This window comes from Mytilus edulis, chromosome 12 (assembly GCF_963676685.1).
Source record: "Mytilus edulis chromosome 12, xbMytEdul2.2, whole genome shotgun sequence".
Classification (NCBI taxonomy): Eukaryota; Metazoa; Mollusca; class Bivalvia; order Mytilida; family Mytilidae; genus Mytilus; species Mytilus edulis.
In genome coordinates this window covers 70,988,628-71,011,041 of record NC_092355.1, presented here as the reverse complement: position 1 = coordinate 71,011,041, position 22,414 = coordinate 70,988,628, and the positions used below count along the sequence as shown (strand labels likewise).

Sequence of the window (22,414 nt, the reverse complement as noted above, 5' to 3'; positions counted from 1 at the left end):
GAAAAAAAACATATTTTAATATGAAATGACAACTTATCTTTAGTGTTTGATTTATAGCCATCACGGTAAGAGTTATAACGAACATTTGGAAAATTTCAATATTCCAATTATATACAGTAGTTCTTTCCGTAGTTATAAAACAATAAATTGTAATATATGTTCCCTATTTGAATTTTTGAAACATGATACACATTATTAATCTCTCACTCTTCTTTACTTAGGCTGACCTGAATGATCTGATTGGTGTAGTTTATAAATTTAACATGCAAAACACGGAATCAATTATAATTTATGCATGTTATGATTGCGGAAATAAATCAAAGTTTTTAATGTTTTTTCATAGTTTTTTTTTTTCTCGTACGATAAAACAATGTAATGTTAGTCACGACGGCTTTTCCTATGTTATCTGATTGTGGTGAATCAATAATAAAGTATGTTAAAGGTAAGAACATACAAAATAATAATGATCTTATCAAGTCTGCATGTTGCATATGTTCATTGTTTTGGCTTCGGTAACAATCTGTATTTGTTTATGATTAGCCAATGTATGTATTAGATAACTATCAGTTAATAACAACAAACGGGTAACATTGAAAACAGATTTAGTGATGCGACAATAATAAAAGTTAGATAGCTACAAAATCAGGTTTAATTCATTATTTTCTACATTATAAAAGTTCTGTACCTATTTAGGAATCTGACAGTTGTTACCTATTCGTTTGATGTGTTTGAGCTTTTGGTTTTGCAATTTGATCAAGAACTTTCCGTTTTGAATTTTCCTCGGAAATCATCTTTTTGCAATTTTACTAATAAATGAATGACAAAAAAGGAGTACCGACTAGGACGATAAGACAGTATTGAATACAGAGACAAGAAGGTAATTGCTTGTTACAAATAGTATCAGTCGATTAACGTCGATTGCGTCGTTTTAAATTAGATTGTAAAGCCTCGGTCACACCTTACCGGATAGCACTAACGGATGAAAATAAAAGTTGTCAGTTGACAAAACTGTTATCCGTTTGGAGTCCTTTATTGTACTGACTAAATAAAACGGACACATAACGAATACATAACGAACACACACCGGATATGCAACGTACGAGAAACGGAAACGTACCAGACAGAACGGATATCGAACGAACATCCAACGGACGAGTACCGCATAAAAAGGACACCTAACGGAAGCGAACCGGATAAAACGGATGAAAAAGATATACGGGAAAATTAAATGCGACAAAATTAATACATGTTAACCGCATAAATATTCAAAATATTTCTGTGTAACTGCTTTTGGTTTGTTCTTCAAAATGCCAAAAAAGGGCAATGTCTGGCCTGAATACGAGCTGCTTGAAGGTGAAGACGTGCCTTTACTCTAAGATCGGTTATGAATGGTAAGAATTCATGAACTTTTAGAAATCCAATTGGCATTTCTGACGGTCCGTTCATCATCCGTTTTATCCGTTATACGTCCGGTAGAAGTCCGTTTCATATTCGTTTAGCGTCCGTTTAACCCGTTAGACGTCCGTTAGAAGTCCATTGATGAATTTATCTGCCAGACCTACAACGGATGTATAACGGACACGTAACGGATTCAACACGGAAACGAAACGGACGAGTACCGTAAAAAAACGGACGCCTACCGGACGTTCAACGGACATTTCATCCGTTGGACGTCCGTTCAAAGTTTCGAAAATGCTAAAAAAATTCCACCGGACAGATCGGACGTCGACGGATCAAACGTACGCTAAACGGACATGCAACGGATATGGAGGGACGTCTAACGGACAAGAACGGATATCTAACGGACATGAACGAATTGAAAAAAAAAGTTATCCGTTAGGCATCCGTTCGAGCTATTCGTTAAGGTGTGACCGAGGCATTAACTATAACAAAGTCTAAATTGGGCAATTATTTGGCAAATTTTCACACATACGAATATGACTATATAACTGTGTTACATCCAGATGCCGAGTATGATGATTACAAACCAATTAAACTTTAGACTTTTGTTCTTTATCGTAACTCCAATTAGGAAGATTACAACAACTTCAATGTCGTTAAATAAAATCAAAACAAACAACACGGATTTTAAACAAACTCAACAAGATATGCTTGATTAACATACATTTTTTACCTCTCTAATCTACGTAATTTTAGTATTATAGATGTTTGTCAAGTACCTAGCAACCATACATAGTTGGGTTCAGAACAATGATATACATCCTAATTAAAAGTTGAGGGGTCAATATTTTCAACATAAACTTTACCAGCCATTCTCATATAATCAGAAAATAAATAGCAATCATCCTTGTATTGGTGCTTTACTAAAGTTGTAATTCATTCTTTCATTTAGACTCTCAAATTTCTTTAAAGAACAGGTATTGTGTTTCCTAAATAGTTCACATACATGAGTTTACTCAAGTAAATTTCAGTTAATCGCAAGCAACTTTGTTTCCTGTTCTTACTTGAATTACAAATGCTGTTTTTTCCAAAGTATTTTATCAATTTTACGAAGAAATACCAGTTGAATCATTATTTCATTAACTAGGGGATTGGTGTTTTACTTTTATGTTCTCAATCTTGAATCTTCAACGCATGTAAAAAAGTAATGTAACAAAACATTATATTTATCAAAACTTATATGGATAAATGAACAATTTAATAGTAAAAATTACCAACAAACGTCAATCAAAATATTCGAAAATTTAATTTTACTCCATATAGGTGTTTTGCCTTTTAATGAATACTAGTATTAAAGGAGAAAAATTCAAATAAGAGCATTTTCTTTTGTTTCCTTATCCCAATTATTTACTCTTCTTTAGTTACTCTTGTAGCTATACATAGCTTATTCTATATTAATATATTTATGTTAATACTAAATGACGATAGTTACCCCAAATTGAATTTAAAGGGTATTTACTCTTATTAGGGGTTGTCAAATAAATTTAAGGTAGATTCATGGTATACCACCATCTTGGATTGCACAATTACAGTACAAATTAGTCTACTTATTTGCCTAAATCGACAAAGGAGAAGGTACCTACGAAATGGGGAGTTTTGGCCTCCTCTCAAAAGAAGTCTTAATTCATACCATTGCTAGCCTCAGTATAGAAACTTTAAAAAAAATGATTTTTTTTTTGTTCCGGTAAAAAGAAGGTTGTCTAGCAACCATTTTTACTACATAATATAATTAGCACATACGAATTGATGTGTCTGTACAAATAACCATATTTTCCAGATAAGATGGTTGGTTTGAGAAAAACTTGAAGTTACAAATGAATAGTCACTTCAATTTGAGTTCACAAATTGCTTAGCAACAGAAATACTCCTGAGCAACGGTTAAAAAAGGGTGATTTGTGTCCTCTGAAGTATGAATCGAGCAACATAAATTTCATAAAAAACAATTGTCCTTATTTTTTTTACTAAAATTTTCTTTTCAAATGAGCCATTTAAGGGTAGATTACTCTTTCAGTAAAAAAAATATACTGGACTAATTGGGATTTTTTTTATTATTACTTGTAGCGAAAAAACGATTTCAGTGACACCATTGTTTCTTTCTATTTTCTAAAAACATGATGAAACCTATCTTCCCACAAATATTCAAAATTCTATCTCAAAGAAAAAAAAGTGTATGCACACAAGTGTGTTTTTTCAAGAACAATCTAAGCAAATTTAGGCAATTTTCAATGACTTTTAGCTTGTAAAATAGCACGGTGACCCAACCTTTTTATTATATTTTTAAACAAAAGGCTCTAAAGAGCCTGTGTCGCTCACCTTGGTCTATGTGAATATTAAACAACGGTCACAGATGGATTCATGACAAAATTGTGTTTTGGTGATGGTGATGTGTTTGTAGATCTTACTTTACTAAACATTCTTGCTGCTTACAATTGGCTCTATCTATAATGAACTTGGCCTAGTAGTTTCAGTGGAAATTGTTAGTAAAAATTTACAAATTTTATGAAAATTGTTAAAAATTGACTATAAAGGGCAATAACTCTTTAGGGGGTAAATTGACCATTTTGGTCATGTTGACTTATTTTTAGGTCTTACTTTGCTGTACATTATTGCTGTTTACAGTTTATCTCTATCTATAATAATATTCAAAATAATTACCAAAAACAGCAAAATTTCCTTAAAATTACTAATTCAGGGGCAGCAACCTAATAACGGGTTGTCCGATTTATCTGAAAATGCTTTGGTTTTTGAGTTATAAGCCAAAACTGCATTTTACCCCAATGTTCCATTTTTAGCTATGGCGGCCAACTTGGTTGGTTGCCCGGGTCACCGGACACATTTTTTAAACTAGATACCCCAATGATGATTGTGGCTAAGTTTGGTTAAATTTGGCCTATTAGTTTCAGAGGAGAAGATTTTTGTAAAAGTTAACGACGACGGACGACGGACGCCAAGTGATGAGAAAATCTCTCTTGGCCCTTTGGGCCAGTTGAGCTAAAAAAGCAAAGTAAAATCTTTATTTTAGCAAATAATAAAACAATTCTGTCCAACAAAGTCTATATCTATGATCTAACTTAACCATGTTAAATTATTTGTAATCGTGATAATTTTTGAATTTCTAGTTTCCTTCTGCTATAATATGGCTTTTTTTATATTAGGCAAAAAAGCACACACAGTCTTTATAGTGCAATAACTGCAATAAAAATCAGCTGACGATTTCGACGAAAAAGATCTAGGTTGCATTTCTTTAAATATTGACAATGCAATTTCCCATAGGAACTCCTTTTACGGCTCAAACTGTACCACTTTTACTATGAAGTTTTGAAAACAATCTTATCCTAGAATTGAAAGTTCATTTGCACCACAATTTTTTCAAAGGTCAAAGTATAGGACTGTGCGGCATATTTTCAACGTTTATATGCCCGGAACTTCTCAGAGTTTAAACTAACACTAATTTTCTTAACTACCCCTACCTCGAATGAAAGGTTACCACAGATCTCAATGTAAACAATATGCACATATACATGTACTGGTAACATTCCCAAGTTATGTCTCTGTGAGATGGAACAGAGAGAGCATAACTGGGAACCAGTATGTAAACAAAATTAATTTTCTATGAATATTCTAAATCTCCCCAAAAGAGGCGTGTTTTGAGAAACAGCTGTATTTACAAAGTGCAACCTCTAGTGCTGATGATAATCTATTAAATTAAAGGTTTCTCTTTCTCTTTTATTGTTTTCAAGATAATAGGCAAAAAAAACATAAATGGGGAATGTGTCCGTGGAACACAGATAATGCCCCCTCCCCCTCGCTTGCATATCATATTTATAAAATTATGAAGGGACATAACCAAAGAATTGTAAAAGTGCAATTATTATTATGTTTATAAAGGCATATAACTCCAAAACGATAAAGGTGACGCCACCCAATTTTCAAATTGACATGTTTTATGTGGCAATAAGCATGGTAAGGTTAAAACAATATTTGGCTATGGCAAACTCAAATAAGAGAACGGATACCAACTTCTGGGAAATACGGACGGACGAACGTACAAACAGAAGAAAAGGGTAACACTTAATGCCACGTCTACTTTAGCGGGGCATAACAGGGTTAACATTCATCCTTTCAGGCCAGAAATCCCCTGTAAATAGATAGTAGGTAGACCCTTTCACTCGGAATATTAAAGGTCCTTTCAGGGTTTTCTATTTATAACAATTTTTATGATGATGGACAATTTAAACTTGCATTTTATTCCTTTATTCTATTTAAGCCATGTAAGTCATCATATGATACATTTTTAAAGTATATAATTACTCTAATGATGATTGTGTCCAAATCTGGGTTGTGGAGAAGTCCGGTTCAAAGATATTTTTTCCAAAAATGTTACATTTTAGACACTTTTTAAAAAAGTGTGTACTTCACTTGAATCAATCAGTTTGTGTTAAAGATTTGAACTGATTTGATCATAACAAATACTTAAATTCAAGTTAAAATATGGAAATAAATCAAATCTGCTATTACATTTCATTTTTAGAATGTTTTTAGTCTTAAATGGAAGTTGTCGAATTCATGTCTTCTCTCATCATTTGTATAAGTAAGAGCTCAATTTATTAACGCTTGTTTCACTGTGTTGTCAAAGACGATTCATATTTATCTAACACACGTTTTCTACGTTCTAATAGATAGCGTTAGAGTTTACTTTTTAAGCAAATGTAATAATTCTATATTTTGGGGTCAAAAGGGGTCCTGATTGGCCTAGTCTGTTCGATTACTAAATCTCAATTGGCACTGAGACTCTGTTAAAATAACTTTTGCTCAACACACAAATATTTTTTAATATTTTTTTTTTAATCTTCTTCTGTTGATATACAAAAATAGCAATGGATAGATGCAAGGTAGTTATATAAGTTAGGAAAGAGCATGTAATCTTTTGTGATGGGGATTATGGAAGTTTAACAAAATGAATGTGATAGTGTCTTGATCTGAAGATAAATAATATTGCCCAAAACATCCTAACACAAACTTCTGTACATTTAGATGCACATCTAAAACTATTTAAAATACAAAAACAGTGTGTACGCAATGAAAAACAATTTCGATGAAAAATATGAAATAATCAAGCCTTATAAGTTATAACGAGTGAAAATGAATATATTTTCTATGCATAACTTCTTTGCTTGAAAGGCCAACTCCAAGCAAAATAAACTGGTCGATCTCTTAGCAGTTATATTCCTTTTCTCTTCTTCTTGTAGATATAAATAATTTGTCTTTAAATAACATTTGGTTGTCTTCTGGAGAGTTGTCTCATCAGACGACATCTTTTAAATTTTTGTATATATGTGTAATCAGTCTCATGAAATTAAATTTGCTATATTATTTACTTTTCCGGATAGAAATGTGTTTTTAATATTATTTTTTGTTCAAATGAAATCTAAAATAGACTGTTGCTGTGCAGTTTTTCTAAGTAATTAATTGGTTGCTATGCACTTTTTCAATATAAATCGATGGTTGCTAGGCATTTTCCTAATATAAAAAAATGGTTGCTAGGCAGTTTTACACTTTAAATGAATGATTGTTTACAAATAATGTGATGACACCCTCTAGACCTTTGAAGTTAGGTCTGTGTAATACATGTAGTTTATATAGTCCTGAATGAAATCATGTATGGTTGCTAGGTACATATTTTATCAAATAAGGGTGGTTGCTAAGTACTTTTGATATGACCTTGACTCTTTACTTTTCATATACTGATAAAAAGTGGCTTAAACAGCCATATAATTTCTCCATGTATAGTAGCCTCTTTCTATTATATTTCCTTTCAAAATGCAATCAATAAACACAAGGTCAAAGGTCAATTTCATCAATGACCTTTGACCTTAGGACAAATTTATGGTAATTTAATTGCCAATAGTTTGCACATCATAGTCATTCAATAATAATTACTTTTTGTGGATTATTTTAATAAAATGGCTACATTTTAGAGGTAAAAAGGCAAAAATGACACATTTTTGTTTCCATAGCAACCATCCTAGAAACTAATTTCCCAAACATTTTGTTATATTTTTTTTATTAGAAACATTGATACTTTTCATTCATAACCACAGGTTAAATGGAGGTGGATGCAAAAATGTCTATTTTGTTTATACAAAATATGTAAAATTCGTCTTCTGAACTATATTGAAAAATGACCTCTGCTTCTGCGGTTGTGACAATATTCAGCCAAAATATTTTTTATATATGACATTGCTATTTTGTTTAAGTTTCATGTTTCTAAAAAATATTTACAAATATCATTAAATAAAACCTAGTTTTCATTACGAATGACTGCAAAATTTCCGGGAAATCTCATTCACTTGGTTGCCATGGCAACCATGACATAGCAACATTTGGGTGGGCATTTTTCTTACTTTTTTACATGATTACATGTTTTGGCTAAGTTTCATGAAAATCGGTAACTATGCGTGCCGGCAACTCTATATAAAATGGTTGGTGGGTACAGAGAATTGCTCTTAATTTGCTGAACATTATTGCTGTTTACAATTTATCTCTATCTACATGTATAATAATATTCATGATAATAACTAAAAACGGCTAAATTTCTATAAAAATTACCAATTGGGAGGGGGTCAGCAACCCAACAACCAGTTGTCCAATTCATCTGAAAATTTCAGTGCAGATAGATATTTACTAGATAAACAAGTTAACCCCTTGTAAGATTTGCTTTAATTGCTTTGGTTTCAGAGTTATAAGCCAAAATTTACATTTTACCCCTATGTTCTATTTTTAGCCATGGCGGCCATCTTGGTTGGTTGGCTGGGTCACCGCACACAATTTTAAAACTAGATACCCTAATTATGATTTTGGCTAAATTTCGTTAAATTTGGTCCAGTAGTTTCAGATGAGAAGATTTTTGTAAATGATAACATAAATTTATGAAAAATTGGTAAAAAATGACTGTTAAGGGCAATAACTTCATAAGGGATCAACTGACCATTTTGATCATGAGACTTATTTGTAGATCTTACTTTGCTGAACATAATTGCTGTTTACAGTTTATCTCTATCTATAATAATTTTTTAGATAATAACCGAAAACGGACAAAATTTCCTTAAAATTACCAATCCAGGGGCAGCAACCCAACAACCCATTGTCTGATTCATCTGAAAATTTCAAGGGCAGATAGATCTTGACCTAATAAACAATTTTACCAGATTTGTTCTAAATGCTTTGGTTTCAGAGTTATACGCCAAAATATACATTTTACCGCTATGTTATATTTTTAGCCTAGGCGGCCATCTTGATTATTTTGGCTGGTCACCGGACACAATTTTTAAACTAGATACCCCAATGATGATTGTGGCCACGTTTGGTTAAATTTGGCCAAGTAGTTTCAGAGGAGAAGATTTTTGTAAAAGTTTACGGACGACGGACGATGACGGACGACGGATGCAAAGTGATGAGAAAAGCTCACTTGGCCCTGTGGGCCAGGTGAGCTAAAAAGGCAACACGATTACTGTTGTGTCACTCAAGATATAAAAAAAATAGGGTCTGATGACAACAAATTGTTAAAATTACTTCATATACATCTGCTTTGGTTAAATTTGGTCCAATTGTTTAGAACGTTTGTATCAATACTCTTCAAATTCATAAATTGTTCTATAGACGAATGTTTGTCGACCCTAATGCATATGTTATCAGACATGTTCAAAAATTGTTAATGTTAAAATTTATATTGACAAACAAGCTGATGTGATTCAGGTGTCACTGGTGTGCTTAAGTGTAATCCTGGTATGTTAAATAATTTTATACAAACACTTAGTCGATGTAAATAATGCTAAAATTGACAGGTGAGGTTATTCATTGATCCTTTCCTTTAAAGTTATTATAATAATGGAAATTAAAATGACAATTGATTACAAACCTAAACCAGCTGTCCCAGAAAAAGATCCAATAGTTAACTGATATTTTTTATGCTCATCACCAAGGTGAAAATATGAATAATTTGCATATATGAAATTCTTATTAAAATCTTCTAAGTAAATGGACAACTAGTGTCCAGTAGTAGTTGAAATAATGTGAATATTGTCGTTACCTGAAATTAAAAAAATCTTTGTACATATTGCCATAATTCTTGCAATTCGGTGTCAGAAATAACCATTTGTATGTTTTGAAAGACATATTGAATAACTGATTGGTGAATATATCGTAACGGTCATATTTTTGGAATGGAGGAATCTTGAAAATTCAGAAATAACCACGGACCTTTAGCAGAAAAACTCACAACCTCAAGGTACAAAATAAATGAACTATTTGATGTCATTGTAATAAAAAAGTTTCAAATTTTATAAAAATTTCATAGTACATTATTTCAAACGATTTATAAAACTTAACATATTGATATTGCTTTGTTACTAATGATTATACAAAGTATGGAGTATACAAACAAAAACGGCAAAGCAATTGGTTACAATGAGTGTCTTAGCTGATGACTTGAAATGAAATATTAAATGCTATAACAGAACCATCTTAACAATTCTAGTCCTTACTGAATAATTTTCAAATAGGATAATACTTAAAATTTTGACATGCAAAGTCAGTATGATGACATTGAGCTTGTCAATACTGTTCACTTTTATTTTGTCATTTCACAAGGTCACGCCTTTTCCGAATTTGAATTTTACAAATTGTTCTTATCTTTTATGTGGCATCCCGTTCCCATTTCAAGGGAAGATTTCGAGAGCCCATCAACTTTTATAACTCCGCCACATTGTTTATTTCTGTCACAAGTGAAAAATCGAAAAGCATAACAATCACTTTGTCACGGCTAGCATGGGATAACTAAACGGTTAAAGAGATTACTAGATGAATTATTTCGTGAAACTACCAGCAAAAGTTTATTGTTGTGAGTTATTAAAACATTTACAACTAAAACTATTCATACCAGTTTTTTTATATCTGATTGGAAAATACAAAGTTCTTGTTCTTTAAAGAATTTAGCATAAAAAGGTATATCATACATGTGTTCTATGAACTATCAAAAAGACTTTTTTTAGCAATTCACAACCTAACTAGTCTGACATTTTAATTAAATCTTCAAATTCATAAGATACTGCAATAAAATAGTATATGTCTATCATGTGTATTTAGACAAAAAAAGATCACGTTTAAAATTTTAAGCTTGTCACTTTTCATGTAGCTTGTAATTTTGTATTTGGTGTAAGTTGCATGGCTTATACTTGATTTTGATTGGTATGTCTTAAACGTAACACGTTTTCATAGTACCTTTTGTCAGTATCGTACTTACTTTATATTATGCAAGCATTTGTATCATTGAATTGCGTGTGTATTGCTATTTGATTTAATGCAATCCTTATCGAAAGACAGCATGCACAATCAATCGGATTGAGTTATAGATAATGCAAATTTTAAGGTTTTCTTGTCGTAGAACACCCCGAGGTGTGTTCTACGACAAGAAAAACCTTAAAATATGCATTATCTGACTTATATACCGTCAACAAAATATTAATTTTATAAAGATTTGTAAAATTTAGTATCCTATTTTACCGACAACACTAAAGTGGGATATTCCTTTCTAATGCGTTCATGTTTTAATACGCCCTGCGGCTCATTTAGAATGTGAAATAAAACTCACTTAATAATTAAGATATAAACCTTTTAATTTTTTTTTATCCATACACAATAAAAATATTACTATAACTGCATGAAGTAAGACACAAATGTATTGTTACCATCCGATAGCGGTGTATGACAAATACAAGACACAATGTAAGTAATTTATTGTACCACTTAGCTTATGGAAAAGGGGGAGGGGTATGTTTTTTTCTATTTTTTATGTTATTTCAATCGCGGAAAAGTGGTTATTTTTTTAACAATTTTACTTGAATCGAATGAAAATTTCAGAAAGATTGTCTTTTGAAAAGCAATACATTTTGTTAAAAGATAATCCGGATATAATCATATACCCTCCGCACCCGATCCTTTCGTGAGTTACGTTAATGTTATTCAATAGAATATAAGATTATCTTATTAGTTGATCATTTGATAGAGTAAAAGGTATACATAAATCTTAAAAAGTTAATATTGACACGAAGACGAATATAAATACATGTAGGTCACAGTGTGATTTCCTATTCAGTGTGTATCGTTCTGAACATGCATGAAATATTTGCCACTGGACGTTAAGCAAGCAACCAAAAATCAATCAACCTTAGATTCAATAAGATTTTCAAAATCTTACACACGAATATGTTAAATCTGGATTTATTTTATGAAAGTCTACATTAAAATTCATCTGACATATATGATAATGTTTTTTTGTATGTTTATTGTAGCTATAAATTAACAAAACTTCACGTTATTTGTTTCTAAAATTAAAATGCGGGACTACAATGACGGTTTCCTGTACACCTATCATCGATTGAACCTTAAAAAATAAATTTCCAAATCGGCAACAAAAAACTATTAGACGAATAAAGTTTTGAAGTAAATCATAGCTAGATTGCATGTTTATCAAGGAAAATAATGACTTCACACAGGTCATTATTGTATGCCTTGGAGCATATATCGTTGAAACATGGTATCGTCCGGGTTGATTCTGAAAAAGAATGACATGTTGTTCTGAAAGAAAATAACTCCGTATAGGTATATAATATGTCTTAAATGAATGTCTCACCGAGCCAGTATTCCCCAGCTGCTGGTCCGAATCCTTTTTTGTAGTTCATCCAGTCTTGGTAAAAATCGACGAAGCCATTAAACCGGCGTTGTATTACCTATTTACAAAATCGAAATATCAATATACTTGTAAATATTGACCCGAACTTTAACTATGACATACAAATATACATGTATTTTTATTGATATCTGATTGCAAGTTCGGGATATTCTTGCTGTGTTGAAATTCCATTGGTGGTTTTCGGATTTTTCTGCTCTTTGATCGAGATGTTTTCTCTTTGATCCATTCATCATTCCATTTTCATGGTTTATTAATTGTGACAGCACGATGAATATGCTAGTGTCGGTCGAGATAAATAAAAGCCAATCTGGATGAACTAAAAATAATTTTATAGCTTAAATAGAACGCTTCTGCTACCCTGCAAGGTCTTGGATTAAGACTTTAGTATCTTTCTCCATATTTCGTATATTTTGATAGATCGGGTAGGTAAGTACTTATAAAAGAATTACATATTGATAATTAGTCTTATAAATCTGGTATTTCCTTATAATTGATATAATTTTCGAGATCAATTTTGTCTTAAACCAAATTACAAACCGTCCACTTCTCGTTGTTTGCCATTATACAATATACTTGAGTTGGACGGATACCATCTGGGTAAATGGTATACACACCTGTTGTTGTGTTGGTCAAATCATCACACTCTCTTGGTAATTTACTGTCTTTTAAATATTAAGATAATACATATGTGTATATTAAGATAAGAGACGTTTCAGTCTATAGAACAATGCATTGTAATACACAATTACATTTAAAAAAAATGACAAATACAGCACAGCTCCTAATGATAAAACTTACATTTGTTCATTACAGTCCATCAATGGTTCTCTTTTGCTTATGTTTATTTTTATTTTCTTCTGTGATCCTTTACTTCAGTATTACAATTAAACATACACGTACATACACGTTCATTTAATGCAGGAATATGTGTCAACCTCCTTGAATCTAAGTCAAAGGTTTGTCATATATTTCTCGTTCTAATGCGTATTCTATATCAAAAATATATAAAATATTTGCAATAGAGCCGAATGAAATATTTCTATGTTTCTGTTTCGTTGAATAAAGTTGTTACTTTTGTACTTCATTTTATATTGTAGGTTGTGGAAATATTTATAGTTTTAAATAAGCTTTTATATAGCTTGAAGTACTATACAATCAGCAGGTTTTGTCGTTTTGTTATTAATGAAACGAGTTGCGGTTAGTCAAATAGTTTACCCAGTAAGTACTGAGTCATTCCACCACATTTTTAGATAAGGAAAAGTCTGCACGCAAATTAATAATTATTCAGAACTGTTTTTTTCAAACCAAAACATGTAGTCAATAAATCATTTGTTAATCTGCCTTTGTCTGTTTTATTGTGTAATTCAATTCACGTTATTAGTTATTTTTTCTTTAAAAACTTTTTTTTTGTAATACATGGCTTTAACAATCGCTGTACATTTTTGTTTGGCACATTGATGAAGCCGATTATTGACTTTTTGCTGATAAAATATTCGTATTAATTATACGCTTCAGGTGTCAAACACGTTTTGTCAGCCATTATTCACTATAACAAAGACATGAAAGACATAGAAGAGATTTTCAATATTTGATGCAATAAGCTACAGTTGATGGTGATACTATCTTAATGTTTGTCATAACACATCATTTCAAGATGTTGTGGTATAAAAGATTTGTCAGTCAGTTTTCTGTTCAATCGGCATTCACAATAAGTACAGTTTTTGAATGATTGATCAAAGCATAAGTGAAAAGGGAATGCATTTATATTACCAGTACTGTGTCCTGTTGACGAGGTATTTGCAACGTTAGTTACGCATGAACTCTTCATATAACATATGTCTGTGTCATTACAGCACGTCTGACATACAATGTGATGGCCCTCTGATAGTCGTTTTCCGAAAATGGACCCGGAACTACCAGGAACGCAAAGCTACAATACGTTATACTGCTATATTACGTTATGACATATGATAATATTGTATTGTTCGTTTTTTTAATATAATGATAAAAGTTTCCCATTAATTCCTATAATTCCATTATACTTTGCTATTTAGATAAATGTGGCTTTCAAAACTATTTGTAATTACTATAAATCATGTAAAAATAGAATTGACGGTTGTTTTCTATTTCTTTGTACGATTCATTATTCAAATATTTTGACTAGAGGTCGATGTGTTCAAAATGTTAATACATAATGTTAATACATAATGTTATCATTTGATTACAATACGAATGTCTATAAACACATTATCTTATATTTTATTTAAAAATTTAATAAAATTTAACCTTTACTATAGATATTTAGCATGGTGGTTTTTTTTAGAGAAAATATTGAAAAATGTAAAATATCTTAAAGCATCAATACATTTGTTTTTTTGTTTTGTACCAATAACAAAAGGACAGTGAAACTGCAGTTGTATGAATTAAAAATACAAAAGTAAACTACATGCAATGGTATATTCAGACTGATTCAAAGGCAATATTTACCTTCAAGTTCATTTATATTCTGTACATACAGGTAACCTCAAACGAAAAGTTTTTTTGGCAAAATCAAAAGGTCACAACCACCAAAGGAATAGAAAATAGCAGACACAACTTTCATATTCCTAATTTAAAACAGTACTCTAGTTGTACAGCTAGCTAAACTTCTCACGTGTATGACAATCGATAGAATTCCATAATACTTCAACATTGTTAGAGCAAAGTAAGCATAAATCATAGGACAGATATCAAAATATAGGGTACAACAGTCATCTTTATTGTGTTCTAATCTTAATTACTGTAAACAAATTACTACCTAAAAAAGTCTTAAATGGCATATAGACACTCTATTAACAAAGTACATTAGCAAACATGAAGGACAAGAATATAAAACTGACAAAAGAACAATAACATAAGGGCGGGATGCACAAATACCGAGTCACGCCAAACGTGTACAACATAACATAAACTAAACTGTAAAAGTTTAAAATGTACACGGAAAAATAAAGATATCTCTTTAACACGTACATATAAGTAAGATGAAAAACAAAGTCAGCATTTAAAAGCAGTACTCCAATACAATCATTCAGTCTTTATGAAATCGATACGGAATGTTTAATAACAAGGTTTGATAAAAGACATGGAACGGATTTCAAATGGAGATGCAAACACATAAGTTTAAAATTGAATTACAACACTTTGATATATGCTATAGAACTATTGATTATTTAAGTATCCGAGGTGTTGTTCCCAGGAAATGCACATGCGTGTGTAATGATAACAATGAGTGAACTCTCGGCTTTACCATATCATACATTGATCGTGTAGTGATATGGCCAATGAACCTTCTTTTAAAAAAAGATTTTGTAATCATAAGTTGCAGCATTAGTTTTACTCTCCAATGACATAACTCGAAGTGACTTTAGGTAACCAGAATAACAACTTTAGCCGTATTTTATTGAACTTTTTTCGTCGGCAAATGAGGGCGATTTTCTAGTCATACGTTCTATGAATTTATGCATCATTCTGAGACACTTGAGTTACTTACGATTTGTTCTAACGGATTACAAAATAAAGTCATTATAAATAATTCGTAATATATTTCTTTAACATGTTTAACGTGTTTCTAAATATTCCTAGTTTCAAAAATTATCTGTTTTTTTATTATCTTATTTACCTTTTGGTAAGTACATCCAAAGTCATACAATTCCGATTTTGATTCTGTAACATATTTATGTGCAAAGCAAATCTAGAAGAACAGAAAGGTATTACTCATACAAAAATGCAAGTAGAAGATACACACGATGTTAACTGACTAAATAAAACACAATCATTATCAAAGCCTACAAATCTGCAACATTATTCTTTTCGACCTTTTGTTTGTATTATGAGAAAGACGAACAATGCATAACTCATGAATAAGATGAAAATAAACATATAATGATCAGATCTAGAGCCATCCTTAGTTATAAAATTCCAAAAGACAGTAACTTCTATCTGTTTTGAAATGAAATTAATGTAAAATGTTTTAATTTATAGACATAAAGGTAATCGTGTATTTGATGTTACATCGTAAACATTCTTGTTTGGTGTTTTTTAAGAAAATTATAAATTTCATTTTAAATACGGTCAAGGTTTAAAACAACGTACGTTACAAAATGTAAGCATAGTTCTAATACGTGTCAAAAACTAAAATCAGTACACAGATGCTTTAGAGTACAACGTGTCTTTATTTTGTATAGTTTACATTTTCCTGATGACCAAACTATGTCACTTTTTTTTATTACTTCCTTTAATTAAACGAGGAACATCTTATACATCAAGTTATCAATACAAACGATAAAATGCTACATGCTCAAATATCGAACTCGAATGTAAATTTGATTAGTAAATATTTCATAAAACTTTTCAGATTTAAACATTACCGACTAAATAAGGTATATACGTCGTACACACAAAACACCATATAAGATTGGAATTCAATGTGAGATATATAATTGTTGAATGTGAATCGGATGCGAATCTAAAAATGGAATATAAAAATGAGAGTCTAAAATTGAATGTAAATGCATATATTTACGGTGCTAATTATTAAAATATTGCGGTGCCCTAATATCAATATGTATTTTTATTTCAAGCTTACACATATAACTTCAAAACATACAAACAGTTATCAGCTATTTCATAATTCTAGTGAAATGTGTGAATTTAATTATGTATTTGTGTTTGTCTTTTTCCGGCATGGCTTAATTGATACAGTTTAATATTAACATGTACGAAACAATGATAAGAAATAAGTGAGAAGTACCTCATTATTCCCGCATCTTTCCAAGTGAGTACAGTCTATTACACTTTCTACACTGCTACATGACAAACATGTGGTGCCGCCATCTATAAAAAGATATGATGCCGAGATTTATTTTAGGAATATATTCATACTTCATTTTTTTTGTCTGATTCGTTTGAGAGTTCCTGGTGAAGATACATTTGGGAAGGTGCTTCTGAAGTATTAACAAATTTAGTTTCGAAATCAATCTGCAGAAGGTGGCCTAAAATTGATGTTGATATTTGTGCTAGATCCCGATCTGTCATATTGCTTCACAGGTATTCAAATTACTTGAAATTAGTGTTCCAACTGATTGGTGCGCACGTTTGAATGAAGGTAGTTTCATAAATGTAGAAAGAATGTACCAAAAGACTTTGATTTTCATATTCTATTATGACAAGTTCGGGAATATTAAAGGAACGCAAAACAAGCTGTACCATATAACGTTTTATTGACAATAATATAAAAAAGATTGGCTTTACTATCTTACTCGAATGCAAATTCATGAAAAAATGCAACAAAATATAATTGAAACATGTAAAACATATTTACCAACTGGGTACAGAAAGCAGACGACTATACAAAGAAACCACATAAAATCTGAAAAAAGTCAAAAAGAATCAACGGATTGATTGTAAAGATAAAACTTGATAGTGTACAGTGCAAAAATATAGGTATTGACAGGATGTAAGACCAGAAATGTGTATTACTGTAAAACAATAAATGCTTAAGACATCCGATTTTTTTACATATATTACACAATATTCAAGAAGTGATTGCAAAATGAAACACATAACAATAATCAAGACTGTTAATAGATCATACTGATCTCACAAACTCGATTTGGAAAATTGAACATCGTTTAACTACTGTTTAGATTAATATAATGATATCTTGTTTTAAAATAACTCTCCTGTAACATTTAAACGTGATATAGGTGATGACGATTTAATATTTGCCTCTAGTTTAGAATCATTACTACTATTGATCAGAACACCACATGTAATTCAACGTTATAAAGTATTGTTCACTTATCTTTCAAGTAGAACATTGTGACATATGATAGATAAAAATAATACAAAGACAGTATAACGTTTGATTTGTGTTCTATATTACTTGAGACTTTTTAACTGAATTCTAGCATGTTTTCCACCCAGTCTGAAAGAACTAACATGTATCTTACTCCGTTAGAACTTTGGAAACCAAGTAAAAGAAGAATATTTTCAATAGATGATATCTGTATAGTCTAGGGGAATTGAAATTTCATTACTCTTTGATATGCCTGATGAGGAGTATCTGGACTATAGATATAACGATTTTTTCAAATTTTCGCTGATCTAAAAATGATGTATGTTCTGCCTATACATGTTTTCGTTTGGCTCATAAGTGTCCTGTACGATAAATGGTGATTAGTAATTTCAAACTAATTCCCCCTTTAGTCAAAATAACTGATTATATATAACCCTTTTTAATTTACAAAAAAAGATGCATGCATTTTATTCTTCTCTTCTTTTTTTGTGAAAAAATGAGCTGAAATATACCTAATATTGCACAAATTCCTACCTGTCATCTTCTTTAAACAAAATGAAGTGCAAGCTAAGAGAACAAAACAGGTGTCTTTCTATACCACTGTCTTTTGTATTATCAAGAATTCGTAAATAACTGACCTATATTTTAACAGACAATCCATATACTAATTCTAACTATTTCGATATGAAAACTACTTCGGTTTCATTTTGAAAAATGTTAAAAGAAAGAGATTAATTGATTGTGTTTTCATGGTGCATTCCATATAACGTTGTAAATTTTCTTAATTGTTTTGAACCTATGTTTTGAATGCGTGAATTGCATGTGTTGTCCTTTAATTTCTTGTTGGTTCTGTTAGTGATCGTCTAATTGGTTACTGATCTGTGTAGGTTGCAGTATATCAAGCTTCAAAAAAAGTATAGTATACCTAATAGACGTGTTCGCGTACGCAGAAATTGTTTAAAAATTTCGAATATATAATATTTAACTTATTTTCAATGTTTATTCGATTAGATTCAATAATTTTTTTAACCATCGAAAGACCCACAAATTTCACATTTACAATATTATCATATTACAAGCTTTACTTTGTTTATTCTTATTAAGGAGGCTCGAGGGTATAAAAATTTCAGAAAAAAATTAAAGATTTGTTTTTCATTACAAATTTTATTTATTACCTTTTGTAGTTGTTACTTTATCATATGGTACAACAAACTTTCAAAACAATTAATTCGTGTTGGCCCCAGATGACTTTTAAAATGTGAACATCATTGAAAAAGTTCCAAATTATCTCCCTTTGGTGGAAAAATGCCATTTTTTGGCTTTAAAATTGAAATATCTCTTTTAACTCATCGGTGACCTATATTTTTTAATATAATTTCGATTTATGCTGTACTTAAACTAAATTATTGTAAAATTTGAGCGATTTCTTTAATAAATTTCTTTTTTTTTATTTCGATATTACCTTTATTTCTCCTATTAGTTCAACAGAAAAGAAACACTTTTACAAAGATGTATGCTTCTTTCAAAGGCAGATTGTGAGCGCAAATGAACGGTGACCCCATTTTTTTATTTTATTTTTCTATTAACTATACGATAAAGTTCATTTATAGAAAACTATAGAGAAATCCTATATAAATGATTTAGACCCGCGAACCCCCTTAAGTATTTCAAACATCGACCTGATACGTTTACGTACAATTATACGAGATGCAATACAATAACATGTATACATACAATTATATCGCGATTCTAATTAATTTGAGAAAAAAAATGGTTTATGTTTATTACCGTGTATATCTAGATGATAGAGTTTTATTTTACCTATTAATTGAAACGTTGGGCATTGTCAATCCTAAACGTATGTACAAAGAATATCCCACCGCATTATTTTTGGATTATGAAAAGGGGATATGATTTCCTTTGAAATAATACTGTTTGAAGGTATATATGTCAGTTAATGCATTTGTGAATGCTTTTCTACTCGTAGAACAAACCTTAGATTATCAGGATTGCACACAAAATACCTCCTTCCGCTCGGTCATTTTATCAATAATAAAACATTGATCAAATGTTTAGAAAAATAACACCAATGATCTTCTCGCATGTTTTTTTTAAATTTCTGGCTTTTATTTCAACTTTTTAGGCTGCAATAGATGTTTTGCCGGATTTATCAAAATAAATCTATCAATCTAGTGAACTTGGGCATATCTAAAAATATGTGTGTCTTCTTTTATCAGTTTTGATTTGTGCTTATAAGGCAACGTCCTACTTTATTATGTTGTTGCATGTCATACAGATGAAGTTAAACTAATTATATCGAATGCATACTGTAATACTGTTATTTAAAATACTTTGTACAATTTCTTGGAGCGGTGAACGGTTAAAGGTATTAATTAAACATGATATGTGTGTTTCACTACAAAAAGTACAATTAAACATTCAATATACTTGTTCATTCTATATCAGGATGGTTGTAGGACATTAGCTTTTAATGAAGCTGACCTACAATCAATCAAAATCCATGGTATTGTAAAAGATGTAATTAGAAAAATACAATAACTACTAAATTTGATAAATTTGTTTGATTAAAATGTACGGTATAAGGACTTAAGGGGGTTCGCGGGTCTAAATGATTTATATAGGATTTCTCTATATTTTTCTATAAATGAACTTTATCTTATAGTTAATAGAAAGATAAAATAAAAAAGTAGGGTCACCGTTCATTTGCGCTCACAATCTGCCTTCGAAAGAAGCTTACATTTTTGAAAAGGTGTTTTTTTTCAGTTGAAGTAATAGGAGAAATAAAGGTCATATCGAAAAAAAAAAGAAATTTATTACAGAAATCGCTCAAATTTTACAATAATTTAGTTTAAGTACAGCTTATATGGAAATTATACTAAAAAATATAGGTCACCGATGAGTTAATAAAGATATCTCAATTTGAAAGCCAAAAAATAGCATGTTTCCACCAAAGGGAGATAATTTGGAACTTTTTCAATGATGTATACATTTTAAAAGTCATCTGGGGCCAACACGAATTGTTTGTTTTGAATGATTTTTGTACCATATGATAAGTAACAACTACAAAAGGTAACAAATAAAATTTGAAATGAAAAACAAATGTTTATTTTTTTTTCTGAAATTTTTATACCGTCGAGCCTCCTTAATTATAATCACAAAGTAATGAGCATGGTTACAACATTAAAGTGCGTAAGTCGAGTATTTTTTTTAAGATATTAAACACAGGTGGAAAACTGGTTCGGTACATGAGTTAATACTTTTTTAGCCTAGTCGAACACGCATTTTTTAGTATGATCAAGATAAAGATATTGTGTATGTAGCAATGCTACGCAAATTTATTCTGTTTTTATTAGGTAATGATATTATTCAGCGCAACCAGACGTGCAAATCAAGATTATTCGTAATATCCGAGATGTACAAATCAATTTCGTTATCTAACCGTTTGTTGCAATACCCTAGGAGATTACATATGAACATATAAACTTGCTCAAGGAACATAGCCTTCTATATTGTTTATGTTCAGTATGAAGTAGATAATTCATATTTGTTTTAAATCTGTTTGACTGGTTTTAGTATTGCAGTTCGGCCATAGTATATTAAACACAATCAGTGTAATAACTTAACACTAGTTGAAGATTTTTACGATTTTGAGATTTAGAAACTTTCAATATTTGAGATGATAGTGTTTTGCAAAAAGGGGCGTCTATCAACGACTTATGTATGCTCTTGAAAAAGAGCGAATATGGGTGACAGAAATATGGTACAACATCCTTTTATTAAACACATTAATTTAAAACATTTCAGGATTTTATCTTTTATCTGGTCTTGTGTGAACAATAATCACAAAAAAATCAAATATACTACTCATATCCATGTAAGAAACCATGAGTATTGTACAGATACGACTTTATCATAAATGAGTATAGATACATAATTTTTTTTTATGAAATACTGAGCATCACTCTATTCGTCAAACAACAATTTTGGTTAACCTACGAACTAGTTAGCACATAAACAATCGATTATAGTGTACTCACTCCTATCGTGCATGTTAACTGTTCCAACTATCCAGAATATCTTTAAAAGTCGGATACATGTTCATCATTTTTTTATTGAAACTGAGTCAGCTAAACAATAAAATACTAGCATAAGAAATCATTCAGTTGCGCATCTAAATTATTGAAAGTATAATGAAACATGTATAACTAGAACTCGGAATCACATACTGTTGGTTTTTTTTTCTTTTTGGTATATCTACAGATACGTATACGTCAACGTATATAATACGGCTGATACTGTTCTTTCACGTCTTAAATAACCAACCCTAGATATCTAGACATAATTAA

General features: G+C 30.7%; 2 protein-coding genes across 3 annotated transcripts in view; both read right to left on the bottom strand.

Annotated features, from left to right (window-relative positions):
- Positions 1-8,960, bottom strand: part of LOC139499281 (uncharacterized) — a 740,979-nt gene extending 732,019 nt beyond the window's left edge. Inside the window, exons 1-2 of the mRNA XM_071287950.1 lie at positions 8,093-8,960; positions 3,745-4,163 (exon numbers count right to left, since the gene is read on the bottom strand). The gene's annotated coding sequence lies outside the window, so the exon portion shown is untranslated. The remainder of the gene's footprint in view (positions 1-3,744; positions 4,164-8,092) is intronic.
- A 424-nt stretch (positions 8,961-9,384) lies between these two features.
- LOC139499068 (uncharacterized) lies at positions 9,385-22,388 on the bottom strand. Of its 2 annotated transcripts, none has more exons than XM_071287736.1 (8): positions 22,106-22,388; positions 17,571-17,618; positions 17,001-17,083; positions 15,870-15,941; positions 13,982-14,141; positions 12,749-12,873; positions 12,152-12,248; positions 9,385-9,550 (listed from the first exon to the last, which is right to left on the bottom strand). In XM_071287736.1, the coding sequence occupies exons 1-8, from the start codon at positions 22,116-22,118 to the stop codon at positions 9,507-9,509; spliced, it is 642 nt and encodes a 213-aa protein (XP_071143837.1). In that variant the 5' UTR covers positions 22,119-22,388; the 3' UTR covers positions 9,385-9,506. The 2 variants fall into 2 exon arrangements, with proteins under 2 accessions (XP_071143837.1, XP_071143838.1); XM_071287737.1 differs by lacking the exon at positions 22,106-22,388 and adding an exon at positions 18,582-18,623.
- Between the last annotated feature and the right edge of the window lie 26 nt (positions 22,389-22,414).